The sequence below is a fragment of the Ictalurus furcatus genome, chromosome 15, assembly GCF_023375685.1.
Source record: "Ictalurus furcatus strain D&B chromosome 15, Billie_1.0, whole genome shotgun sequence".
NCBI lineage: Eukaryota > Metazoa > Chordata > Actinopteri > Siluriformes > Ictaluridae > Ictalurus > Ictalurus furcatus.
In genome coordinates this window covers 668,211-691,857 of record NC_071269.1, presented here as the reverse complement: position 1 = coordinate 691,857, position 23,647 = coordinate 668,211, and the positions used below count along the sequence as shown (strand labels likewise).

Below are 23,647 nucleotides of genomic sequence, written 5' to 3'. Positions count from 1 at the left end.
ATGCTGTGAAATTACAGTCACAAAGTCCTCATTCTGTTTTTTCACTACAGAGTACCCCACATGATAACCTAATTGGTCTCTGAAACATGATCGCTCCACAAAGTAATCAGCATCCACTTCTGGGATGGGTGTGGATTCCAAATCTGGACGAAGATGGGTAAAGGCCAATGAATTGGCTACACAATCAAGAGACTGTCCCTCTTGCTCTAGAGGATTCATGTTTGAGATACATAAGCTAAACATTTAGCCTGAGTCAAGGCAAATCTCTGTTGGTCTAAAAGCTCTACTATTTTGTGATGAGTGTAAATGATTACTGGATAGCCCATTGTCAGTGTGGAAGCTTTTTCATAGGCATAATGCAAGGCAGCAAGCCTTGTTGGTAGCACAGAGCCTTGTTGGTAGCCTTGTGCTACACTGTCTAGCTTTGTGCTATAACATGCAGTGGGTTGTTTTCTCCTACACACTGCAGGTCTCTTGCATCAGTACTGCAGATTCAAAGCCATCTGCCCTACTGGCTACACACAGGTGTAACAATTTGATGTAATCTGGGTAGCTAGTACTGATGCAACCTGATGTTCCTCCTTTAGTTATTCAAAGGCTACCAAGGCTTCTCTATTCCACATTAATGGTGCCCACAAATTTTGATGTCCTACATCGCATGAGTGCTATCAAAGGGGCAGTTTTTATCATATAGTCAACTACCCAGTCAGAATTAAAACCTGTCATACCCAAAAAGGTTATAATTTGTCCTGTATAATATATCATTTGTGGTAAGGACACTTTACTTATACCTTCTAGTTGGGCTGAATCTATAGCCTTAGTCCAGTGTGCCTTCCTAAGTTCTCAACCTGTGGATGACAGTATTGTAACTTAGTTTTTGAGACTTCATGCCCTCCTTGAGCTAGTTTAATTAGTATTGTCATAGAATTTCTATGGCATTGTAAGAGTGAAGAGGAACAAATCAAAATGTCATCAACATATTAAAGCAATGTGCTTTCTAGTATGAGGTCCTCTAAGGACTCTAAGAACTTGGTTGAACACATGTGGTGAATGTTTAACGTCTTGTGGCATTCTGCTATACGTGTATTGTTTACCTGCATTGGTAAAGGCAAAGATATATTTGCCTGTTTACTTCACCCACAGGGATGCTAAAAATGCATAGCAAAGATCAATCGCATTAAAATATTTGGCATTAGGAGGAACATTGGTCAACAATGTGGGTGGATTGGGAACATCTGCAGGCCAATCCTCTAGTACCTCATTAACTGCCCTCAAATCATGCCCTAAATGCCATTTTGAATTGTCTGTTTTAGCAACAGGTAATATGGGAGTGTTACAATAGCCAGAGGTTTCAATTAACAGTCCTGCTGAAACCAACCCTACAATAGTTCAGTGTAATGGATGCAATGGATACTGTTGTTTCCTAGGTAGTTGAGCTCCTTGTTAGTTCTAATCCAAATTGGGCTTGCAGATTTAACCAAGCCCACATCAGTATCATGTTGTGACCATAATTCTCTTGGTATCTTGGTCTCCACTTCTTTTAGTAGTTCAGCGGCTTTTGATTGGATTGTTGGTGTTTCTGTTAAGTCCATTTGTCTTTTCTGGTTGAGCACAACTTCTTGTGGAATTCCTGTCATTAAAGTGGCGCACAGGATCTTAATGTACATTTTGTCTGCTGAGTGGAAAACTAAAGGATGTTCTGTGGCCTTCTACTCACCTGTTTCTGCTTTTTAATCACCTGTCCTAAGTCATTTGGCTCCCATCCATTCTTCACATAAAGGGTTACATGTAGAACTGAATATGGGACCTGAAACCATTTGTCAATGAAATCATAGTTATCAATTTGCAAAGCAGCTCCCTGGTTCCCTGTGACCATGTATTGTGATACCAGCAGAACTTTTTGTCCTCTGGTACCATTTAACCACTCTTTCTCAAGTTCGCTGACATGTTTGGGATCATACAGTGGGGGAAATAAGTATTGAACGCGTCAACATTATTTTCAGTAAATATATTTCCAATGAGGTTATTCACATCAAATTTTCACCAGACATCAGTTTTAACTCAAGAAATCTGGAAATATAAAGAATTCGCAACATTAAAGTCCATAAATAAAGTTATGTGTAATAAAGTGGAATGACACAGGAAAAAAGTATTGAATACGCTAAGAAAAAGCAGTTCTCCAAGGCAAGGTAAGACAAGGAACCAGCTGAAATCCATAAGTAATTATATCCCTATCTGTGCAAATTAATATCAGCTAGGTTAGTAAGTTGATGGTCTAAAAAAATCTTTCATTATCAAGATGTCACACAAGAAACATCTCATGATGGGTAAAAGCAAAGAGCTCTCCCAAGACCTTCACAACCTTACTGTTGCGAAACATATTGATGGAATTGGATACAGACCTATTTCAAAATTTCTGAATCCTCCAGTAAGCACCATTGGGGCCATTATCCACAAGTGGAAGCAACATCACTCTGTCATCAACCGGCCACGCACAGGAGCTCCTCACAAGATTTCTGACCAGGGATTCAGAATAATAGTCAGAAGAGTAGCCCAAGAGCCAAGGACCACTCAGAAAGAGCTCCAGAAACACTTGGAAGCAGCAGATACCATCGTCACACAGAAAACAATAGGCAATGCACTCCACCCCTCACGCTCACCCCGCAAGACTCCATTACTAAAGAAAAGGCATGTCGAAGCTCGTTTAAAGTTTGCTACAACTCATCTGGACAAGCCTATGAAATACTGGGAGAGTGTAGTCTGGTCAGACGAGAGCACAATTACACTTTTTGTCTGTCATACTACACACCATGTTTGGAGAAGAAATGGCACTGCACATCACCCTAAAAACACTATACCAACAGTGAAGTTTGGAGGTGGAAGCATCATGGTGTGGAGCTGTTTTTCATCACATGGTACTGGCAGACTTCATATAACTGAAGGAACGATGAATGGTGTTCTTTACCAGGAGATTCTTGAGAAGAATCTGCTACCATCCACCAGGATGATGAAGATGAGATGTGGGTGGACTTCCAGCAGGACAACGATCCAAAGCATACAGCAAAGGAAACTCTCAATTGGTTTCAGAGAAAAAAAATCAAGGTCCAGTCAATCACCTGACTCAAATCCAATTGAACAAGATTTAAAGACAATATGTCTAGAAGAACGGGCCAAAATCACACCTGAATACTGCGGTCCATTAATTTCTTCATACAGGAAGCGTCTTGAAGCGTCATTACAAACAAAGGCTTCTCCACTAAGTATTAACTACATTTCAGTTAATGTGTTCAATACTTTTTTCCCCTGACATTCTTTTTTATTACACATAACTTTATTTATGGACATTAATGTTTGGATTTCTTTATGTGTGTGGATTTCTTGAGTTAATACTGATGTCTGGTGAAAGTTTTATGTGAATAACCTCATTGGAAATATATTTACTGAAAAAATGTTGACGTGTTCAATACTTATTTCCCCAACTGTATGTAATTGTACAGTGAAATTCAGATTTGGTCATGTGCACCTCAGGGATCTGTGCTTTAATAAACTTTTGCCATTTACTAAGAGTCTTTTCTACATCACTTTCTAACTGTCCAATAAACATTTAAATCATAGTATGATCAAAGAAATTCTTCTATAGCACTGGCACCCTAACTATCTATCCAACTCTAGAAGTATTGGCACACTATCTATCTATCCAATGTGATGTCAAAATATTTGGCCCAATTCTTTGATGCTTTCATAATTGTTCTTGATCAGGAACAACTGCCAAAGCATCAAAACAATTTGTCCAAAGATCTTCAGTTCTTCACCTGTCTTGCACATGCACAGACATTCAAATATTGAACTGCATATCTACGTCCAAGAGGCGTCATAGTCAGATGTCCAGATACTGAATCTGATTTGTACATTGAGCACACATACAGCTATGGTCCTGCACCGACCGACGCAATATAGACATGACCTACACATCTTGCACTTTCAGACGAATAAAGCCCATTTGAACTGAATTTTTTTTAATATGCTACGAGAGTCAACCACGCCATCTGAAATAATCATTAGCAAATGTAATCATAACTGTAACAAACTTTTATTGCAGGTCTACGTATTTGTCCAAGTGGTATTTACGTTGAAATGAAAGTGACTTTTAACTGAATGCATCCTGAGACTGTTTATTTGGTCCAGAACAGTATAAATGATGTCAACTGCAGATTCATTTTAGACGTTATAAGACGTTGAAAAGACATCCACACTGACAACATTTGAATTAATTTTTAACCTTGTACAGAGGTCCTGTGGATGTCAACATTGGACATTCAGAAGACGTCATAAAAAGACATAATAAAAACTTTCATTCTGGCTCCTCAGTGGATGTCTTTTCAAGCTGCGACAAAGACCTTCAAAAGATATCTTTTGGACATATCTTTGCTCAGTGGGATCTATCTATCTAATCAACTCTACAAGTATTGGCACCCTACCTATCCAATCAACTCTACAAGTATTGGCACACTGTCTATCTATCTAATCAACTCTACAAGTATTGGCACCTTGTCTATCTATCTAATCAACTGTACAAGTATTGGCACCCTACCTATCCAATCAACTCTACATGTATTGGCACCTTGTCTATCTATCTAATCAACTCTACAAGTATTGGCCCCTATCTATCTATCTATCTATCTATCTATCTATCTAACTGTACAAGTATTGATATCTACCTAGCTATCCAACTCTACAAGTATTGGCACCCTATCTATCTAACCTTATAAGTATTGATACCCCATCTATCTATCAAATCTAGAAATACTGGCACCATAGATTTGTCTATTTCTGTCTATTTCTACAAGTATTGGCATGCTTTCTATCCAATAAACTCTTCAAGTATCGGCACCTTTTCAATGTATCTAATAATGTATCTAATCGGGCGGCTGTGGTTCAGGTGGTAGAGTGGGTTGTCCACTAATCGTATGGTTGGCGGTTCGATTCCCGGCCCATGTGACTCCACATGCCGAAGTGTCCCTGGCAAGATACTTAACCCCAAGCTGCTCCCGATGGCAAGTTAGCACCTTGCATGGCAGCTCTGTTACCGTGTGTGTGTGTGTGTGTGTGAGAGACACAGTGTAAAGCACTTTGGATAAAAGTGCTATATAAGTGCAGACCATTTATCTAATCAACTCTACAAGTATTGGCACCCTATCTATCTATCCAGCTCTAGAAGTATTTACAACATATGTATCTATCTAATATACATTTATTATAGCGCTTTTCTAGACACTCAAAGCACTTTACATAGTATAGGGGGGATCTACTCAACCACCATTAGTGTGTAGCATCCACCTGGATGATGCAACGGCAGCCATGGTGCACCAAAACGTCCACCACACACCAGCTATTAATGTAGAGGAGTGAGTGATGTGGCCAATTCAGAGATGAGGATTATTAGGGGGCCATGATAGAGAAGGGCCAATGGGGGACTTTCGCCAGGACACCGGGGTATACCCTTTGTCTTTTACCATAAGTGTCCTGAGATTTTTAATGACCACAGAGAGTCAGGACCTGGGTTTAAGGTCAAAAGACAGGGCTGTTTTTACAGTGGAGTATCCTCCTCACTATACTGGGGCATTAAGCCTCACACCCCCTACTGGTCTCAGTAATTCCACTTCCAGCAGCAGCCTTAATTTTCCCTAGGAGGTCTCCCAGCCAGGTACTGCCCAGGCTTAATGCTGCTTAGCTTCAGTGGGAAACCAGGGATGAACTGCAGGTAGATGATACTAGATACAAGTGATACAAGTGTCCTGGCACCATATTAATTATATCAATTCTATCAAGATCTATCTAATCAACTCTACAAGTACTGGCACCCTACCTATCCAATCAACTCTAGAAGTATTGGCACCCTATCTATGTAATCAATTCCACAAGTATTGACACTCTATCTATCTGTCCAATTCTATGAGTATTGGCGCCCTAACTATATATACAACTCTAGAATTATTTGCACCCAATCTATCTACGCAATCAACTCTACAAGTATTGGCACCCTATCTATCAATCAACTCTAAAAGTATTGGCTCTCTATCTATCTATCTATCTATCTATCTATCTATCTATCTATCTATCTATTTAACAAGTATTGCAGCTATCTACCTATCTATTCAACTATACAAGTATTGGCAGCTTATCTATCTATCCACCTCTAGATGTGTTGGCACTCTGTTTGTCAATATATCTATCTATCTATCTATCTAATCAATTCTACAAGTATTGGCACCCTATCAATCTAGCCAACTCTAGAAGCATTGCCATCCTGTCTCTCCAATCATACAAGTATTGACACCCTATCTATCTATATCTCCAGCTCTCTATCTATTTATTCAAGTAATGGGAACATATGTATCTATCTAACACTACAAGCCCTGACAGCATATAAATTTAATCATCTCTACAAGTGTTGACATGCTGTCTATATAGCTATTCAACTCTACAACTTTTGGCATGCTATCTGTATATCTAACACTACAAGTCCTGGCACCATATCTGTTCAACTATGCAAATATTGGCAACCTATCAATTAATTAATCAATCTATCAATCAATCTATCTATCTATCTATCTATCTATCTATCCAATCAACTGTATAAGTATTGGCACCCTATTTCTCTATCCAACTTTAGAAGTATCGGCACCCTAGCTATATATCTAACTCTACAAGAATTGGCACCCTATCTATCCAATTAACACAAGTTTTCTGACCCTATCTATCTATCTATCTATCTATCTATCTATCTATCTATCCAATTCTGCAAGTATTGGTACCCTGTCTGTCTAACTCTACAAGTATTGATACCATACTATCTATACAACTCTAGAAGTATTGGCCCTACCTATCTGTCTCTCTTTCTTTCTTAAAACTGCACATTACTTTGAAATTTAAAACTGATAACTATTTTAAACTGTCAGACTACCTTTGTCAAGCCAATATCAAAGTTTGTCCTCAAACTTTATCTATTCATTATTATTATTCTGAGACCGTTTATTTCTATATGCTACTCCTCCCAGAACTTTCAAGCTACATGCACCAAACTCAGTATAGACCTTCAGCCTTTTCTGACTCGAGTTGCTATATCTTTTCTAACAGATTGGAATTATGTTTTTCCCATTACAGAAGATGAAATTGGCCAAAATTCTGATAGAATTCCATTTTAAAAAATTAGACTGTTATAATTCCTTGAGCTTTCAAACTACTTCCACCAAACTCAGCACAGTCCTTCAGGCTGTTCAGACCGATTATACTGTATTTTTGTATACTGACTTATGGTTTTCCTGTCACAGATGATCAAATATTCCAAACACTCCCATACACTCACATTGGGCGAATGTTCAGAGCCTGGTTTGGAATGTTCAAGATTTAAAACTCCAGCTGTCAAAACTCACCTGTACCTGTAATAGAGACTCTCATTTCATCCATCTATCTATCTATCTATCTATCTTTCACATTTCAAACTGATAACTATTTTAAACTTTCAGACTGGTGTTGTCAAGCCAACATCAAACTTTACCTATCTAGTTGACAATTTATTGAGCTAATACTCAAAGTCACTTGGGAAGGTTAGTTACTCCTTTTTAAACAAACTCTACCGACAGAATGAGTGGAGGATAAATAGGCAAATAGGTAACTTAATGAAGGTGTGAGAGATAGTAATTTTATTCTGCAAAAACAGGTTGCCTTGCCTGTAAATGATGACTGCTGTTTACCAGTATATTTTCAGTTGGTACCTTACATTAGTTACTTGTACTTACTGTACATAACTTTGATTAATGTCTGCTAGGTAGCAGACATTAATACATCAGGAATTCACAACTCAAAGCACCAATATTTTCCTGACAGGGGTATAAAAAAAAAAAACAAACAAACAAAAAAAAAAAAACAAAAAAAAACTTACTACTCTGAGTTACTTCCTGCTCCCAACATGAACAAGCACAGCAAGAGATGTACCAACTGTCCAACCAGCCATATCTACTGTGCATGCACTTGCTCTAAGATCTCTACTGTGCAGACTCTAGCCCCAATTTTCACAAGATGGTGACTTTCAATTTGACAAAAAAAATGCTTTGAGACCACACAGTGGAAGTGCGTTTCACCATGATGTCCAATTATAAATAGTCATTGGACCATATTGTGGAAATGTGTTCCACAATTCATAATGTGTACTATATCAGTTGCTAATATCTAATATTTGTAACACTTCTTCCATAAAATACTTAGAGTACAGTTCAATTTTATTGTGTTAAAGATTTTTGTTTACATTTATTTATTTTTTATTTATTTGTGCATGTGCTCATCCTTTTCTCTATTGCTTCTGTAACAGAGTTAAAAATGAAATATGTGAATTCCCAAAATTATTTTAAATATGTGAATTCCTGCAATTTATTATTGTTGTTGTTGTTGTTGCTGTTTTTGTTGTTGTTAATAATTAATTAATTAATTAATTAATTAATTAATTAATTCTGTAAAATATGATTACAGCAGCCTGCTGTGAGATGAGCAACTGTCATTTTTAATGTTTTTTTAACAGTCCTTTTGTTTAATTTTATTTTATGCATTTGTTTTATCACCTTGCACTTATCTCAGGAAAGCTCTTGCCTTGCACAGAATTTCTGCGCACTTGCCAAGTTCATCTCTCAAACAGAAAAAGATATTTTGTATGTATGTGCTGAATAAAAGAATATAAGCAAGAAAGAGAGAGAAGAAAACTAGAGTCCTCCCTCAGTCTGACTTGCACGCCGAAGTTATCATTAGTAAAGATACAGTTACAGTCAAACTGATACTGTGATCATCACTTTTCCTCAGTGATTACTGAGAATACACTAAAAAGCATACATTAAAAAATGCCATGTAGGGTGAAGCTGACATGGCCACAGTTAGTGGGAACTTATTGGTCTATTTTTTAAAATGGATTTCTCTCCTTTCTTTTTTATTACTCCCCATTCCAACATCTTTTGCAGGCATGTCTTCTGGGGACACACTCATAATGCCTGCACTGCCCCAGTTCAGGAGGACTACACCTGACAAGGTAAGCTTATACAAGACCTACAATACAGACTCATAGGAATGAAACAGACCACCCTAATTTGACGTTGACAATTTATATGCTGAACATTCTCACTGGCAAGTCACTCTTCTGAATGGTACTTTGGCAAATTCTTCACATGCAGAAAAAGAATTGTGATGTGAGGAGTAGGCAGTGGTCTTTTATATGGAAAGGATTTCATATTTATTCCATCACTTACCTTCATACTTAAACATTTCAGTGAGAAAACAAAGATCCAGGCAAACCTCTTACATGCTCATGCCCCATTCCCCCAACCTATCTGAGGTTTGTTCAGGCAGCTGCAAGGTACAGATAAGAGATCATGCAAAAAAAAAAAAAAGTGTGGGGGAGGGGGAGAAGGCTCGAAGAGGCAAAACAAGGCATAGAACTTAATTGTGTGACTCTTTGTCTCACTAAAGCTTATTACATTTGCAAGCTAATTAAAATGACTTCAATTTATAAGACTTTTATAAGATTTTTACATAACTTCAAAGAGCCATAGTCAGGGTTTAAGTATTAAACACTTTAAAGTACTAACATTTAACTATTGGTTGTGTTCCAAGTTTAAGGATAAGATCCACTGCATCAATATCAATATTTGCATTAAGATATAGACCTAAGCTTTGTTGCAATATACAGTGCCCTCCACTAATATTGACAAAAGGTGTTTTTTTTAATAAACCTGTGATGTGTTTGCAATTGTTTAATATCTATAAGTGCAGAGTATTTTTGAGATTTTTTTTTTTAACAAAAGATGAAAATGTTAAACAATATAGACAATTTTTCATAGCCATCTTTGCTCATATTTACCAAGGGTGCCAATATTAGTGGAGGGCACTGTATATATGTAATAAGATAATCTATTTAAAGAGCATTTAATGTAACTTGAATAGCTAGTGACTGCAGAACCACAATATGTCCTTATAAAAGCTAAGCTTTTATAGTATAATATTTAGATGTATTTAGATAGGGGGTCCTTTTTACTCTTTACATTTTTACATTCAACTCAGTTAACCATGAAACTAGTACAGTGGTGCTTAAAAGTTTGTGAACCCTTTAGAATGTTCTATATTTCTGTATAAATGCCCTAAAACATCATCAGATTTTTACACGCACTAAAAGTAGATAAAGAGAACCCAATTAATCAAATGAGACAAAAATATTATACTTGGTCATTTATTTATTGAGGACATGATCCAATATTACATATCTGTGAGTGGCAAAAGTATGTGCACCTTTGCTTTCAGTATCTAGTGACCCCCCTTATGCATCAGTAACTGCAACTAAATATTTCTAGTAACTGTTGATCAGCCCTGCACATCGGCTTGGAGGAGTTTTAGCCGTTCGTCAGTACAGAACAGCTTCAACTCTGGGAGGTTGGAGGGTTTCCTCACATGAACTGCTTGCTTCAGGTCCTTCCACAATATTTCTATTAGATTAAAATCAGGACAATCACTTGGCCATTCCAAAACATTAACTTTATTCTTCTTTAACCATTCTTTGCTAGAACGACTTGTGTGCTTAGAGTCATTGTCTTGCTACATGACCAACTTTCTCTTGAGATTCAGTTAACGGATAGATGTCCTGACATTTTCCTTTAGAATTCACTGTTATAATTCAGAATTCATTATTCCATCAATGATGCCAAGTCGTTCTGGCCCAGATGCAGCAGAACAGGCCCAAACCATGATACTACACTCATTATGTTTCACAGATGGGATAAAGTTCTTATGCTACAATGCAGTGTTTTCCTTTCTCCAAGCACAACGCTTCTCATTTAAAAAAAATAAAAAATAAAATTATTTTTTGCTATTATCTGTCCGCAAAACATTTTTCAAATAGCCTTCTGGCTTGCCTATGTGATCTTCAGCAAACTGCAGATGGGCAGCAATGTTCTTTTTGGAGAGCAATGGCTTTCACCTTGCAACCCTGCCATACACACCGTTGTTGTTCAGTGTTCTCCTGATGGTGGACTCATGAACAGTAACATTAGCCAATGTGAGAGAGAGGCCTTTAGTTGCTTAGAAGTTACGATGGGTTCCTTTGTGACCTCGCAGACTATTACACATCTTGCTCTCTTTGTTGGTCGACCTCTCCTGGAGAGGGTAACAATGGTCTTGAATTTCCTCAATTTGTGCACAATCTTCTGACTCTGTGTTGGTGGAGTCCAAACTCTTTAAAGATGCATTTGTAACCTTTTTCAACCTGATGAGCATCAACAACTTTTTCTGAGGTCCTCAGAATTCTAATTTGTTCATGCCACTATACACTTCCATAAACATGTGTTGTGAAGACTTTGAAAGATCCCTGTTCTTTAAATAAAACAGGATGCTCACTCACACCTGATTGCCACCCCATTGATTGAAAACACCTGACTCTAATTTCACCTTTAATTTAACTGCTAATCCTAGAGGTTTACATACAGTACTTTTGCCACTCATAGATATGTAATATTGAATCATTTTCCTCAATAAATAAATGCCAGAGAATAATATTTTTGTCTCATTTGTTTAATTGGATTCTCTTTGTCTACTTTTAGGACTTGTGCGAAAATGTTTTAGGTTATATTTAAGCAGAAATATAGAACATTCAAAATATTCTCTTTAATATAAAACAAAACTTTTTATGTATATGTACTTATCATGATTCAGATTTTCTAGTTATAAGTCTTCCCTCTTTCTTCCTCCATTAATGTGTTGTGCAGTGTTTATCATTCACAGACAAGAATTCAGTGCAATGCAAATAAAAAAATATATATATATATAGCTTCAAGCAGCGATGATGGGGTACATTACTGAGAATGAGATGTGAAATATGGTCTAGTAAGGTCAAAATGGCCTCATAATTTAATGGCCTTTGAAAGACTAACACATAGTTATTAGTCCAACCAAAAAGGACTTTATGTACAGTTTGACAAAATACCAGATGGAGAGAAGTAAAAGGGCAGGACCAAATATCATTGCATATAATACCAAAATATTCTCCACAATATACATTGTAAATGGACTGTTGCTTTATCAAATTCTAGCTTTTTATATGCTTACACCATGGCTATGTTCCAAACTTAGTGCCATAACAGATTATCAGGGTCTGTTGGGATGTTTTCTGTGTTAACTGTACTAACCTATGAGAAATGCAGACTCAGAAAATATCACAAAGATCACAGTGCACACCAGAGTGTAAATTATACAATAACATTTGGTTGGGATGTCATCATTTTCCCCCTCCTAGTGATTGTGTAGGGATCCTGTATCTACGTAATATAATGCAGGCATGCTTCAGTAAAAAGGAGTGTATAGTTCATAAGCACTTTCACTGCATTTTAATTTAGTTTTAACTTTTGCTGCGCATCTACAAATCAGCTCATAGTCTGTTATTTGGATAAACTAGGTTGCTTATGTTGGTTTATTTTAATTTGAACAGATGATTGGTGAAGAATGCATTTTTCACACATCTCTGAATTACCTGTTCTCTCCATCTATCTGTGAAGAAACATACATGGATTTGACATCTATACACAAACCATGATGCGACATGGAGAACGCCATGAAAAAATAGAGAACTCAGTGTTCAGACTGTGTTCAATAAATGAAAACCAATCTACCTCTGTTCCAGCAACACTGGTATCAAATGAATCTATTTGTACAGACAGGGAAAGGAAGTCTCTACACCAGGGGTGTCCAATCTTATCCGCAAAGGGCCAGTGTGGGTGCAGGTTTTCATTCCAACCAAGCAGAAGCCACACCTGATTCCACCTGTTTAATCAGTTGATCTTGGCTTTCAATAGACTTGGGTTTGGCTTCTGCTCGGTTGAATGAAAACCTGCACCCACACCGGTCCTTTCCAGATAAGATTGGACACCCCTGCTCTACAGTATGTCCCTCCTGAAGCTGATGTAGGTAATAAAATTAGCTTAGTACTGTTATCACACTTAAGGTTGCTCACTGTCAGTTATGGGAACTACTCATGGCAATATCAACAAAATAGCAGGTAAAATTCTCTATTTTGCTAATTATATATACAGTACATACATAATATGTAGAGTAAATACACAGTTAATTAAGCCTATAGATTAAAAAGCTCATAGACTGTGCTAGTATTAAAAACAAAAATATGATGTGTACTACAAGTGTCTAATTAGATCAAATAAAGCAATTCCTAATATTTCTCAGTTCATGTAAGATTTAATAATAAACATTTCTCAATTCACTTATATCCGTTGCTGTGTTCAATTTGCAAATTTTTGGCATATTTTAAATGAACCCATTTAAACAAAATTGCTAAAATATAAGGTGTTAAAAAAAACAAAAACGTTTGTCTGGCAGTGTATATCTTGAAATATAGTAGAAAACATACTTATTCATACAGTGGATTAGGTGCTATGAGTAGTATTGAGCAGTGAGAAGGGATGCTGAAGGGATGTTCATTCTGAGCATCTTTATGATTACAGCAGAAGTCAAAAAAAGAAATTATCCACTGTAGAAGAGGTGAGTCTTGGGCATAAACGGTCACGTGCCTTGCAAACCCTTCTGCTTGTCCTCATAACAAAACCAGTGGGCTAAATTAGCAACATTCAACTGTTGAAATTTCTGTACCACGTCTTTATTATCATGTCTAGGATTCCTGCGTCGCACCCAGTTGTTGTTGTTACCGATACAAGTGGACATGTGGGAGTGTCTGTTCCTGTAGAGGCGGTTAGGAATGAGTGGGCTGTTCCCTTCGGTATTTGCACAGTTAGAGCGTTGACTTGCTCGCGCACGCACGCAGGCGCGCACGCACACGCACACACCTCCGCGCGAGGAACGTCAAGTGGCCGCGTCCTGCAGAACCTGTGCGGGGTGACACGGGATGAATGTCTCCGCGCTGTGTAATCTGCGCTCGGTAGCAGGGAGAGGGAGCGAGAATCGGGCTGTGTCGGAATAGCTCGCTTTACCATGTAATCCAGCGGCAGGTGTTTGATGTCGAATCTGTCTACAAAAATGCATCTCTTTCGGAGTTACAATTACCAAGTGTTTCCTGATCGCTGTTCAGAGGAGACCGCGGCTGTCAGGGGCATCAGCTGGGTGAGTGTGTCTGATTTCATGTCATGTCATGAAACATTAGTTCACTGTGTATTCAAACAGTGCTTCTGTACACAAAGAATGGACTTAAATGTAAAATTTAACTACATTTTATGGGACCTTACTTTTGTTTGTTTGTTTGTTTGTTTGTTTGTTTGTTTGTTGTTGTTGTGTGTGTACTAGTGGTTTACAACACATCCGCCAGACACTGTGTGCGACCCAAAAACAAAAAGCAAGGCCTCGGTTGGAAACACTTTGTTTTCCATTGTCTTTCAAGGGTGTGTGTGTGTGTGTGTGTGTGTGTGTGTGTGTGTGTGTGTGTGTTGCCTGGCCAAAAGTATTAAGAAACTCCTATTTATAGCTTATTGTTTATTGTCACAGTCATGTTTGAAAATTAATGTTCAAGACATTTTGCACACAAAGACCTATATTGCTGCTAACTTTAATCTGCAGCACTGTCAGCACTCATGACTTTTTTTTTTTGTCTTGAAATTTGACATTTAGCATATTATGACTTTAAATTCAGAAAGATTTGTTTGTTTTTACTCTTTTGAATTAGTTACTAACTCAGACAGTTCTGTGTGTTAATACACTGCACTGATATTCGCTCTGAGGAATTTACAGACTGAGAATATGGCTTGTCTCTCTCTACAACCCATTCTGAGATCAAAATTTGTTGTGACTAAATAAAGAACTCATTGCAAATGTACTAGGGCAATATTTTCTTATAAAAATAATGCACCTATATGGAAATGATTAATTAGGGTTTAGGCGTTTAAAATGTACACTGTTGGACAATTTATTGTATTTTTGCAGTAACTTGCTGGCAGCACTATTGCCAGTAAGTTACTGTAACTGTCCCTTTACAGTAGCTTACTTGTGAATGTTGTACATATGATGCCCTTTACTGCAATTTCATTTCATTTCATTTCAGTACAGTACCTTTACTGCAGCTTATTTTTACAGTATAATAATATTACAGTAATTTTACTATAATTTATTTGATACTATTTTACAAAATCTTTATTTTGAATATTTTACATGAATGCTATTGAATTTAATAAATTCCAAACAAGTGACTTGAGTCCATGTACATCAGTATATATTTTTTTATTCACTATCAATTACATCCAGTTTGTTTATTTGTTTATTTGTTTATTTATTTATTTATTTATTATGATACAACATTAAAAAAAAAATAGATAACTTGATTCATATCAACCATTCAAAGCAGAGATCATTAAAATATGGCAATAGAAAACATGAACTAAACATCCCAGTTGGTCTTGGCTGGTCTCCATACTGGTAAACCATTGATTGTCATGTTATGCACTGAATTGCAGTTGATGAGACAGCTAAGAAAATAGTGTCAGTGTTAACTTTAGATTGCCTTTACTACGTTAATTGTTGCTCAAAGTAAGCCAGTGTCACACTACACAAATATCAGTTTTGGGGCAGCATTTAAAGATGTGGAGACAGAACTTTGTTTCTCTACATGCATTCCAGCACAAAGAGTGCTCCATGTAACCATTCTCGATTACAGAACTCAATTTAAAAAGCACACCTGAGGTTCGGGAGAAAAAAATTCTCTTGAGCTCAGGGCCAAGTTTTCACAAGACCCAGAAAATTACAGTAGAAAGGTTAGGCTACATGAACAGACCAGTATGGGCCTCCTTTGTCACTTTAACATTGCACATGTGAGATATTGTGATACCATGCAACACTTCACCTGAGTGTTGTAAAAGAAGGGTTATAAACAGGTCCTGCCAGCAAAAGTGGAAGTGTTTTTTACAGGTATTTGGGGGAATGTACACAGCTTAGATAAAGTGTGAGGACATTTCCTGCCTGCCAGCTGAGTTTGCAGGCTGCAGGGGTTTTACGAGAACTGCCTCAAAGCCACCAGGGAGGCTAAAGTATGTATATATGTATTATTATTATTATTATTATTATTATTGGAGCATCCACAGTCAATATCAGTCTTCCCATTTCAAGTGCAAGTTTGTTGTATTTTATTGTGGCAAGCACTATTGACAATGATCTAATGATATCGATAAAGATTAGGCCCGTTTGTGTTGCAAACCAGTAGTAATATAGAATACTATACCATGTACTATACCACTAATACCATATACCGAATACTTCAAAGAAGGATGATTAGGATAAATCAGATAAAACACAATTGATTTCATTGTGACAATGGTATATTCCAAGTAATAATGACTTTTATGGCTTTATTAAATCACGTCAGTTAACGTCTTGATTAGTTCTTTCAATCCCTCCATTTGTGCTCATCATGCCACACTGAAGCAGTATGGGAAGCGATTCATTTTGCTTGGCAAGGCTTTGATTGCAGGAAAATGAGACTTTGTATTCACTTGCTGAATACGGCACGAGAGGTTCTGAGTGCTGCTTGAGTGATGATCACATCATAAGTGTATGCAGCTTGTGACCTAATACACTTTCAAGTATGTTACACATTGCAGCCAACACAAATGGTTTGGCAACTTGTTAAACCTGTTCTAATGGTATTTGGTAAGAGAGCAACTCAAAGTTTTCATATCTGTCTACCTCTGTCTATGTGTATGAAGCAGTTGATCGACACAGACAACATTCCGCTTTTTGGTATGAATCGTAATTCTTTTGTGATGATCTGCACATGCCTCAGAAGCATGACAGGGTGCTATTACAGGGTGCTAAAACATGATGAATCACATAGTTGTAGGTTCATTAAGAAAATCACAGTAGATGGCATTCTTCTAGCCATCATCAAAAGTCTGTTGTTTCCTGTCTAGCCAAGTTCTTTTTACGATCATGGTAAATAGTGTGTTTTGCTTTTTACACTTAAGTACAATATTAAGTTTAAGATTACAAATTTACAACTAATGGGTTGTCTGTTCAGTTCTCTATATATACACATCATATATACATCATTTCTGTATTTCTTCACAGACACCACTGCCTGAGGCCTTGGACACACAGGACGCTATGAAGCAGGTATGAATGTCTTGAAAAAGTAGTGTGGCCAGACTTTGACATACATGTATTGAGTGATCTTATCTATGCACACACATGCCTATTAATAATTTGTATAGGTGTTAATTAATCATTAAGGCCTATTAATTAATATTAATTAATTAATGGGCATTATTTAATAGGCATCTATTAATTATAAAGGATTATTTAGACTAAAAAAAAGGCATGAATATTCTGCCATGTTTCAAGACATGTTTATAAGACATTTATTTTTCAATACATTCATAATATTTTTGCCCTTAATTAATAGATCTAGCTGCTTTTAATTAACATCCACATCATAACCATAAGCCACTGATTTTTTTTTTATGTTATATTTTTGATACCTACAGAAATCCTGCATGCATTAACTGTGTGTTCTGTGTTTATTGAGAGATATATCATATTTAGACACATATTTTGAATGCTGAGTCTAGCCAATTTAAGCTACAGAGAAGCAGTTTAGTGTACACTGGAAGCATTTAAAGCATTATCACACACACACACACACACACACACACATATATATTGTATGTATGTATGTATGTATGTATGTATATGTATGTGTGTGTGTATATTACATTACACCATACCAGACTGTAATGCTGTGGGCCAGGACAGACGCTATGATGCCCCTTGTGGAAAGTGTTGAGGATCATTGCTTTTTTCAACTTCCTCAAGAAGTAAAGGCGAGTTCAGAGTCCATGTGAGGTCGTTGGTGATATTTACACCCAAGAACTTTACACTGGACAGGTGTTCTATTGATGTGTATAGGTTGGTGTGTAGATTGTGTCCTGCTAAAGTCCATTACCATCTCTTTTTTACTGACATTTAAGATGCAGTTATTATTCTTGCACCAGTCCTCAAGTTGTGCACCTCATCCCTGTATGCCACCTCATCATTTGTGATGAGTCCCAAAGTTGTGGTGTCATCTGCAAATTTAATGATCTGGTTGCTCTTATGTTTAATAACACAATTGTGTGTGAACGGGGTGAATAAAAGGGGGCTTAGAACAGAACCCTGGGGTGTTCCAATGTTGAGGGTGATGGTGCAAGATTGTTAGTCTTTACTGTTTGAGGTCTGCAGTAGTTTTACCTACCTTTTGATGTCACTTTGATGGTGTAGGTTGCAAGTAAAGGTCTATTTCATAAAAATCAGGCAGATAATACAAAACACAATTCCAAAAGCGCAGTCAAGCAAAGGTCAGGCAATCAGCAATCAGGCTAGACTAGGGCAAACATGAAAACAACGTCAGAACCGGCAATACACACACTAGAACAAAGGCTTAGTAATGTCACTAGAACTGGCTTGGAGCAAGACTTTCCAGAGAGTGTTTGAATGTCCAGGTTACATCAAGGGGAGCAGGTGGATGGGAACAGGTGAACTTGAGCATGTGTCTGAATCATGTGATGTGTTTTTTAGTCACGTGACACTTTGTAGAGTATAGAAATAGTACAATAGAAATAAAATGTATCATTATTATTATTACACATGAACACCCTCTGTATTGATTGCTTCCTTATGAAAAATGTCTAAGTGCAATAATCCATGTAAAAAACCGCAATGATTAAGCCTGTTTTTTTTTTTTAAAAGTGTATTCCCTAATGCCTTTAAAATTCTAGTGATATGCCATGTCTTTGATCAAAGATACCTCTTCCACAACTGTATCCTGTAAATGACTGAAAGCTGAGGATGCAAGAAGTGCAAGAATTGTGTTGTCTGAGCACCAAAAAAGTAGATGGCAGTAAATCAATAAATGTTTCTATTGCATTAGTAGCACAAAAGCATGATCTTAAAAATGTCAGTTGTTGTACCCTATTGTAAATCTTCAAACTTTTAAGAAATGAAATAATACATGGCTGCTCCTGTTCCCAAGCAAATTTATATGAATTTTGGTCTTGCCTGACCCTGTCTGAAGTACTTGTGTTTGTTTTTAGTATTGGCATGGTCTAAACTAAAAAAAAAAATTATGCATAGCCAGAAAACTTTCCTGCCAATTCTTCCCACACTGACTCTGCTGTATGCATTATTGGTCTTATCTATGACCCTTCAAGAGGTGCCATAAAGGGAGAACACTAACTTGATAAGAGTGCAGGAGTAGAGCTCAGCTTCTTTTCCCTGACTTATTCTACTTTAATTCTACAACAAGACTGATTAAAGTCCACATACACACGCTCTTTATACTACATATATTTTGTGTACATCATCCACAGCACAACTCTTTAATGGTCAAATTGGTCAGATTTCTAGCTGAATTTCTCTGCAGTAGATATTCTACAAAAATCAGATCCTTGCTATTATATATTCAATTCAATTCAGTTTTATTTGTATAGCACTTTTAACAATGGACATTGTCCCAAAACAGTTTTACAGAAATATATAAATTCAGGATATAGATTTTAAATGTATGAATTTATTCGTAATGAGCAAGCCAGAGGTGACGGTAGCATGGAAAAACTCCCTCAGATGATATGAGGAAGAAACCTTGAGTTGAACCAGACACAGTAGGGAACCCATCCTCATCCTGGTGACACTGGATAGTATGATTATAAATAAATCCTTTCTATAAATGTGCTAATACTACATGCTCAAATAGTGCACTTCTGTAAGCAGGAATATTCATTACAGTTTTTACATGAAGTCTGTTTTGTTGAACTTCTCCACTGTTCATTGATGGAGACCTGAGTGTAAAACTGTTTGTAGCAATTGCAGTCCTAGTCATCATACCATAACTGTTCATATGAATTGAGGTCCAAAGCCATCTTTATGGTTTGTTAGTGGTACCATCCTCAGTAATCTCAGTGATCTTTAGGCTGCACCTTGTGGGGCCATCCTCAGCAGCAGCAACTATGCATGCTTTGGGGGGGGGGGCAAGTTGGGTGGAATTAATACATCCCAATGACAAGAAGAATATGAAATTGAAAATGAAAAGCTCCCACTGGAGTGTTGTTAGCATTTGTTTAATTGTCTTGGCCACATACTAGATGTATGGTAGAGACACATTAGTAGTGGAATACTTCTGTCTGATTGTGTTCAGTTTTGTATGTCTAACATTAACAGTAGCTGACACATGTCTAGTTTAGAAATGATGGGGCACATACTGTATGTTTCAGTGTGTTTCACTGTGATTAAAGGTAATTAAGCTATATTGTTATCCTCTTCATTCTCTTTTGGTATTTGCAAAGTTAGTGAATCTTGAGAACAAAAGCATGTCTTAGGAAGTATAGTTGGCTACCCACCATTACTGCTCACCTTCTCTGTGCTGTACAGTAATGGAGTTACTACTAGTGTCACCCACAACTGGAAAATGCAGTCTGCTACTGGGTTTCCTCCCTTCCATGCAGAGGTGGAAGTGTCTTATTGGTGGAAAAATTACACCTCAAACTGTTTAATACTGTAACTACACACCTACACAATTTTATTCATCTGTTGTGTAAGAACCCTTCCAGTAGAAGAAAGGGGTATTTTGTTGATACTGGTTGTTGCTGTGTTGGTGATTCTATTTATTTATTTATTTATTTATTTGTTTTGTGCCTGTGGTTGTGTCATATGTGTTTTCCATGTAGAACATTGTAGATGTATTGGGTGATTGCCTTAAGCAGTTGCTCTCCTTTGGTTGGGTAACACTTTAATAAGGACTTCTGCTTTGGTAGTTGATGAAGCTATTGAGCCAAGGGAGCACACTTATCTTTGACCATGTCTTTATTGTTTTGTACAGTTTTTAGTCCCATCAGTAAAGAGTGAAAAGGAAGAACTAGGTTTCAAGAATCTCACTGACTACCTTTACATGGACAGCAGTAATCTAATTATTGACCTTACTCTGAGTAAGATAATAATGTGATTAAGGTGTTTACATGAGTCGCTTTTAGAATATTCCTTTCATGTACCCGTTTTACATGTTATAGAACATAATTAGATTAACAGCACGCGTCATTACGTCACCGCGCCACGCCGTCCGACGTCCCTCCAGAATTTCACGTATCAACATACAGTTGGTCTTCGTTATGGTACCGTATACAGTTTTGGGTGTTTTTATTTATATTTTTTTTTACGAACGCTTTAATTGCGGTTAATTATTTGTCATGCTATATGTGCTAATAGACAACTGCTCGAAGCCGTGGGCTGCGTCCCAAACCCCGTACTTACCGTCTATATAGTAGCCGAGATACATGTATTTTTCCCCACTACAGGCCCATAGTAGGTAAGTATGCGATTTGGGACTCAGCCGAACTCTCTTGTTCGCCGTAAAATGTTGAGAACTGCCGTGTATGATTGTGTCCTGTCGCAAAATGCGGTGAAAACTCTCACACGACGTTCATAATGTGATTAAGGTGTTTACATGTCTGTAATACACGTCCATAATGCGACTAAAACAGGAGTACTCCACCTGTCTTAATTCGATTAGAGCTTAATTCGAGTATGACCTTAATCCGATTAAGGTAAGTAAAAATGGCTGTTTACATTGTAGTTTCTTAATCAAAGTATGGTCTTAATCGGGTTAAGAGTGGATTATTGTTGTCCATATCTGCGTTTACATGGACAACAATAATCCACTCTTAATCCGATTAAGACCATACTCTAATTAAGAAACTAGCATGTAAACAGCAATTTTTACTTACCTTAATCTAATTAAGGTCATAATCGAAGTAAGCAATAATCTAATTAAGACAGGTGGAGTACTCCTGTCTTAGTCGCATTATGGACGTGTATTACAGACATGTAAACACCTTAATCACATTATGAACGTCGTGTGGGAGTTTTCACCGCATTTTGCGACAGGACACGATCACACACGGCAGTTTTACGGCGAACAAGAGAGTTCGGCTGCGTCCCAAATCGCATACTTTCCTACTATAGGCCTGTAGTGGGGAAAAATACATGTATCTCAGCTACTATATAGATGGTAAGTACGCGATTTGGGACACACCCACCGCTTCAAGCAGTTGTCTATTAGCACGTATAGCATGACAAATAATTAACCGCACTTAAAGCGTTCGTAAAAAAATAAATAAAAACACCCAAAACTGTATACAGTACCATAACGAAGACCAACTGTATGTTGATACGTGAAATTCTGGAGGGACGTCGGACGGCGTGGCGCGGTGACGTAATGACGTGTGCCGTTAATCTAATTATGTTCTAAAACATGTGAAACGGGTACATGACAGGAGTATTCTAAAAGCGACTCATGTAAACACCTTAATCACAATATTACCTTACTTAGATTAAGGTCAATAATTAGATTATTACTGTCCATGTAAACGTAGTCCATGTAAACGCAGCTACTGAGTCACATAGCAACTATATGCTTGGATTCAATAGCTTAAGTGGGCATTTTGAACGATTAGAAGGAGCCACACTTAGATGTGGATAAGCCATACATGCTGTATCCAAGCATTCCGTGGTCACTAGAAAAGTGAATAGTGTTGTAAGCATAAATTAAAAAGAAAAAAAAAAGTTAGTGGCTATGTGGCTAAATGATTGAAATTGCCTTTACTACCAGGAGATATCAACTAGTTTTGTAGGGCTGTGACATAAAATGTCTTCTTGCACTGGTGCATTTAACCTGAAGCTAATTTAACCTGTAGTTCTCTAGGGCCAAGAAGACAAAGTACACATGCAGTACAGAAACACAAGGACAATTACACAATGTTATAATAAGAGTTTTCGCACTCAGCATTAGAGTAATATTTGAACATATTTCAGTTCCAGCATAACAGTTCAGCTATGACATTGAAGGCAATGTATTCAGTTGAGGTAATCTGGAGTCCTGGGAAAATGGATTAGAATAACCATGACCTTCTGTGTAACTTTATCATCCCATATTTGCCCTCTAGGGAACTGGGCTATGGAGTCCAGAGGACAGAATTGAGATTTACACGGGTCTGTAGACATAGTGTCTACATACTGTATGGGCAGTGAGAATATTTGGTAGATTGAGAGTCTTGTGAGGAAAGTTGTATACCAGTCAAACTAGACATGGCAAGTGGGAAAGGGAAAATTAATATCCCAGAGTCAACAATTTAATTAATATAGCTCATAGCTTTTATGATAAATGTTGACACATTTTGTTGAATTATTGTAATATACCACTTTCATGGAGATGTGTGACGTGTTATATTCAGAGTTTCTTTAGCTAGGTGGTTCTGGTTTTCTCCATGTTAAGCGTAGTAAGAGTATTAAGCAATTGTTGTCTTGTACAGGTTTGTGTCTGTTTTACATGGTGTTACTTCTGCATGTGAAATAAGCTGTGCAGACAGCTTCCCTTTAGACTGATCAGGTCAACCAATCCCTTACAGGTTAGAAACCAATTAAATCATCATGAGTGTTTGACCAAGCTAGAGGTCTCTAGAGTGAGACAGGGGACAGAGCTGTCTTCATGATGTAAAAAAATGAAATGTATAGCATGAGAAAGAATGAAAGGATAATGAGGAAACATTTGCTGGAAACATGCTGTACTCAGTCTTAAGACCACCTCCTTGGG

General features: G+C 37.2%; 1 protein-coding gene across 1 annotated transcript in view; it reads left to right on the top strand.

The window, feature by feature from the left end:
• Positions 1 to 13,374: 13,374 nt before the first annotated feature.
• Positions 13,375 to 23,647, top strand: part of rapgef3 (Rap guanine nucleotide exchange factor (GEF) 3) — a 42,755-nt gene continuing 32,482 nt past the window's right edge. Inside the window, exons 1-2 of the mRNA XM_053642742.1 lie at positions 13,375 to 14,154; positions 17,101 to 17,145. Coding sequence (XP_053498717.1) covers positions 14,050 to 14,154; positions 17,101 to 17,145 — 150 coding nt within the window. The 5' untranslated portion in view covers positions 13,375 to 14,049. The remainder of the gene's footprint in view (positions 14,155 to 17,100; positions 17,146 to 23,647) is intronic.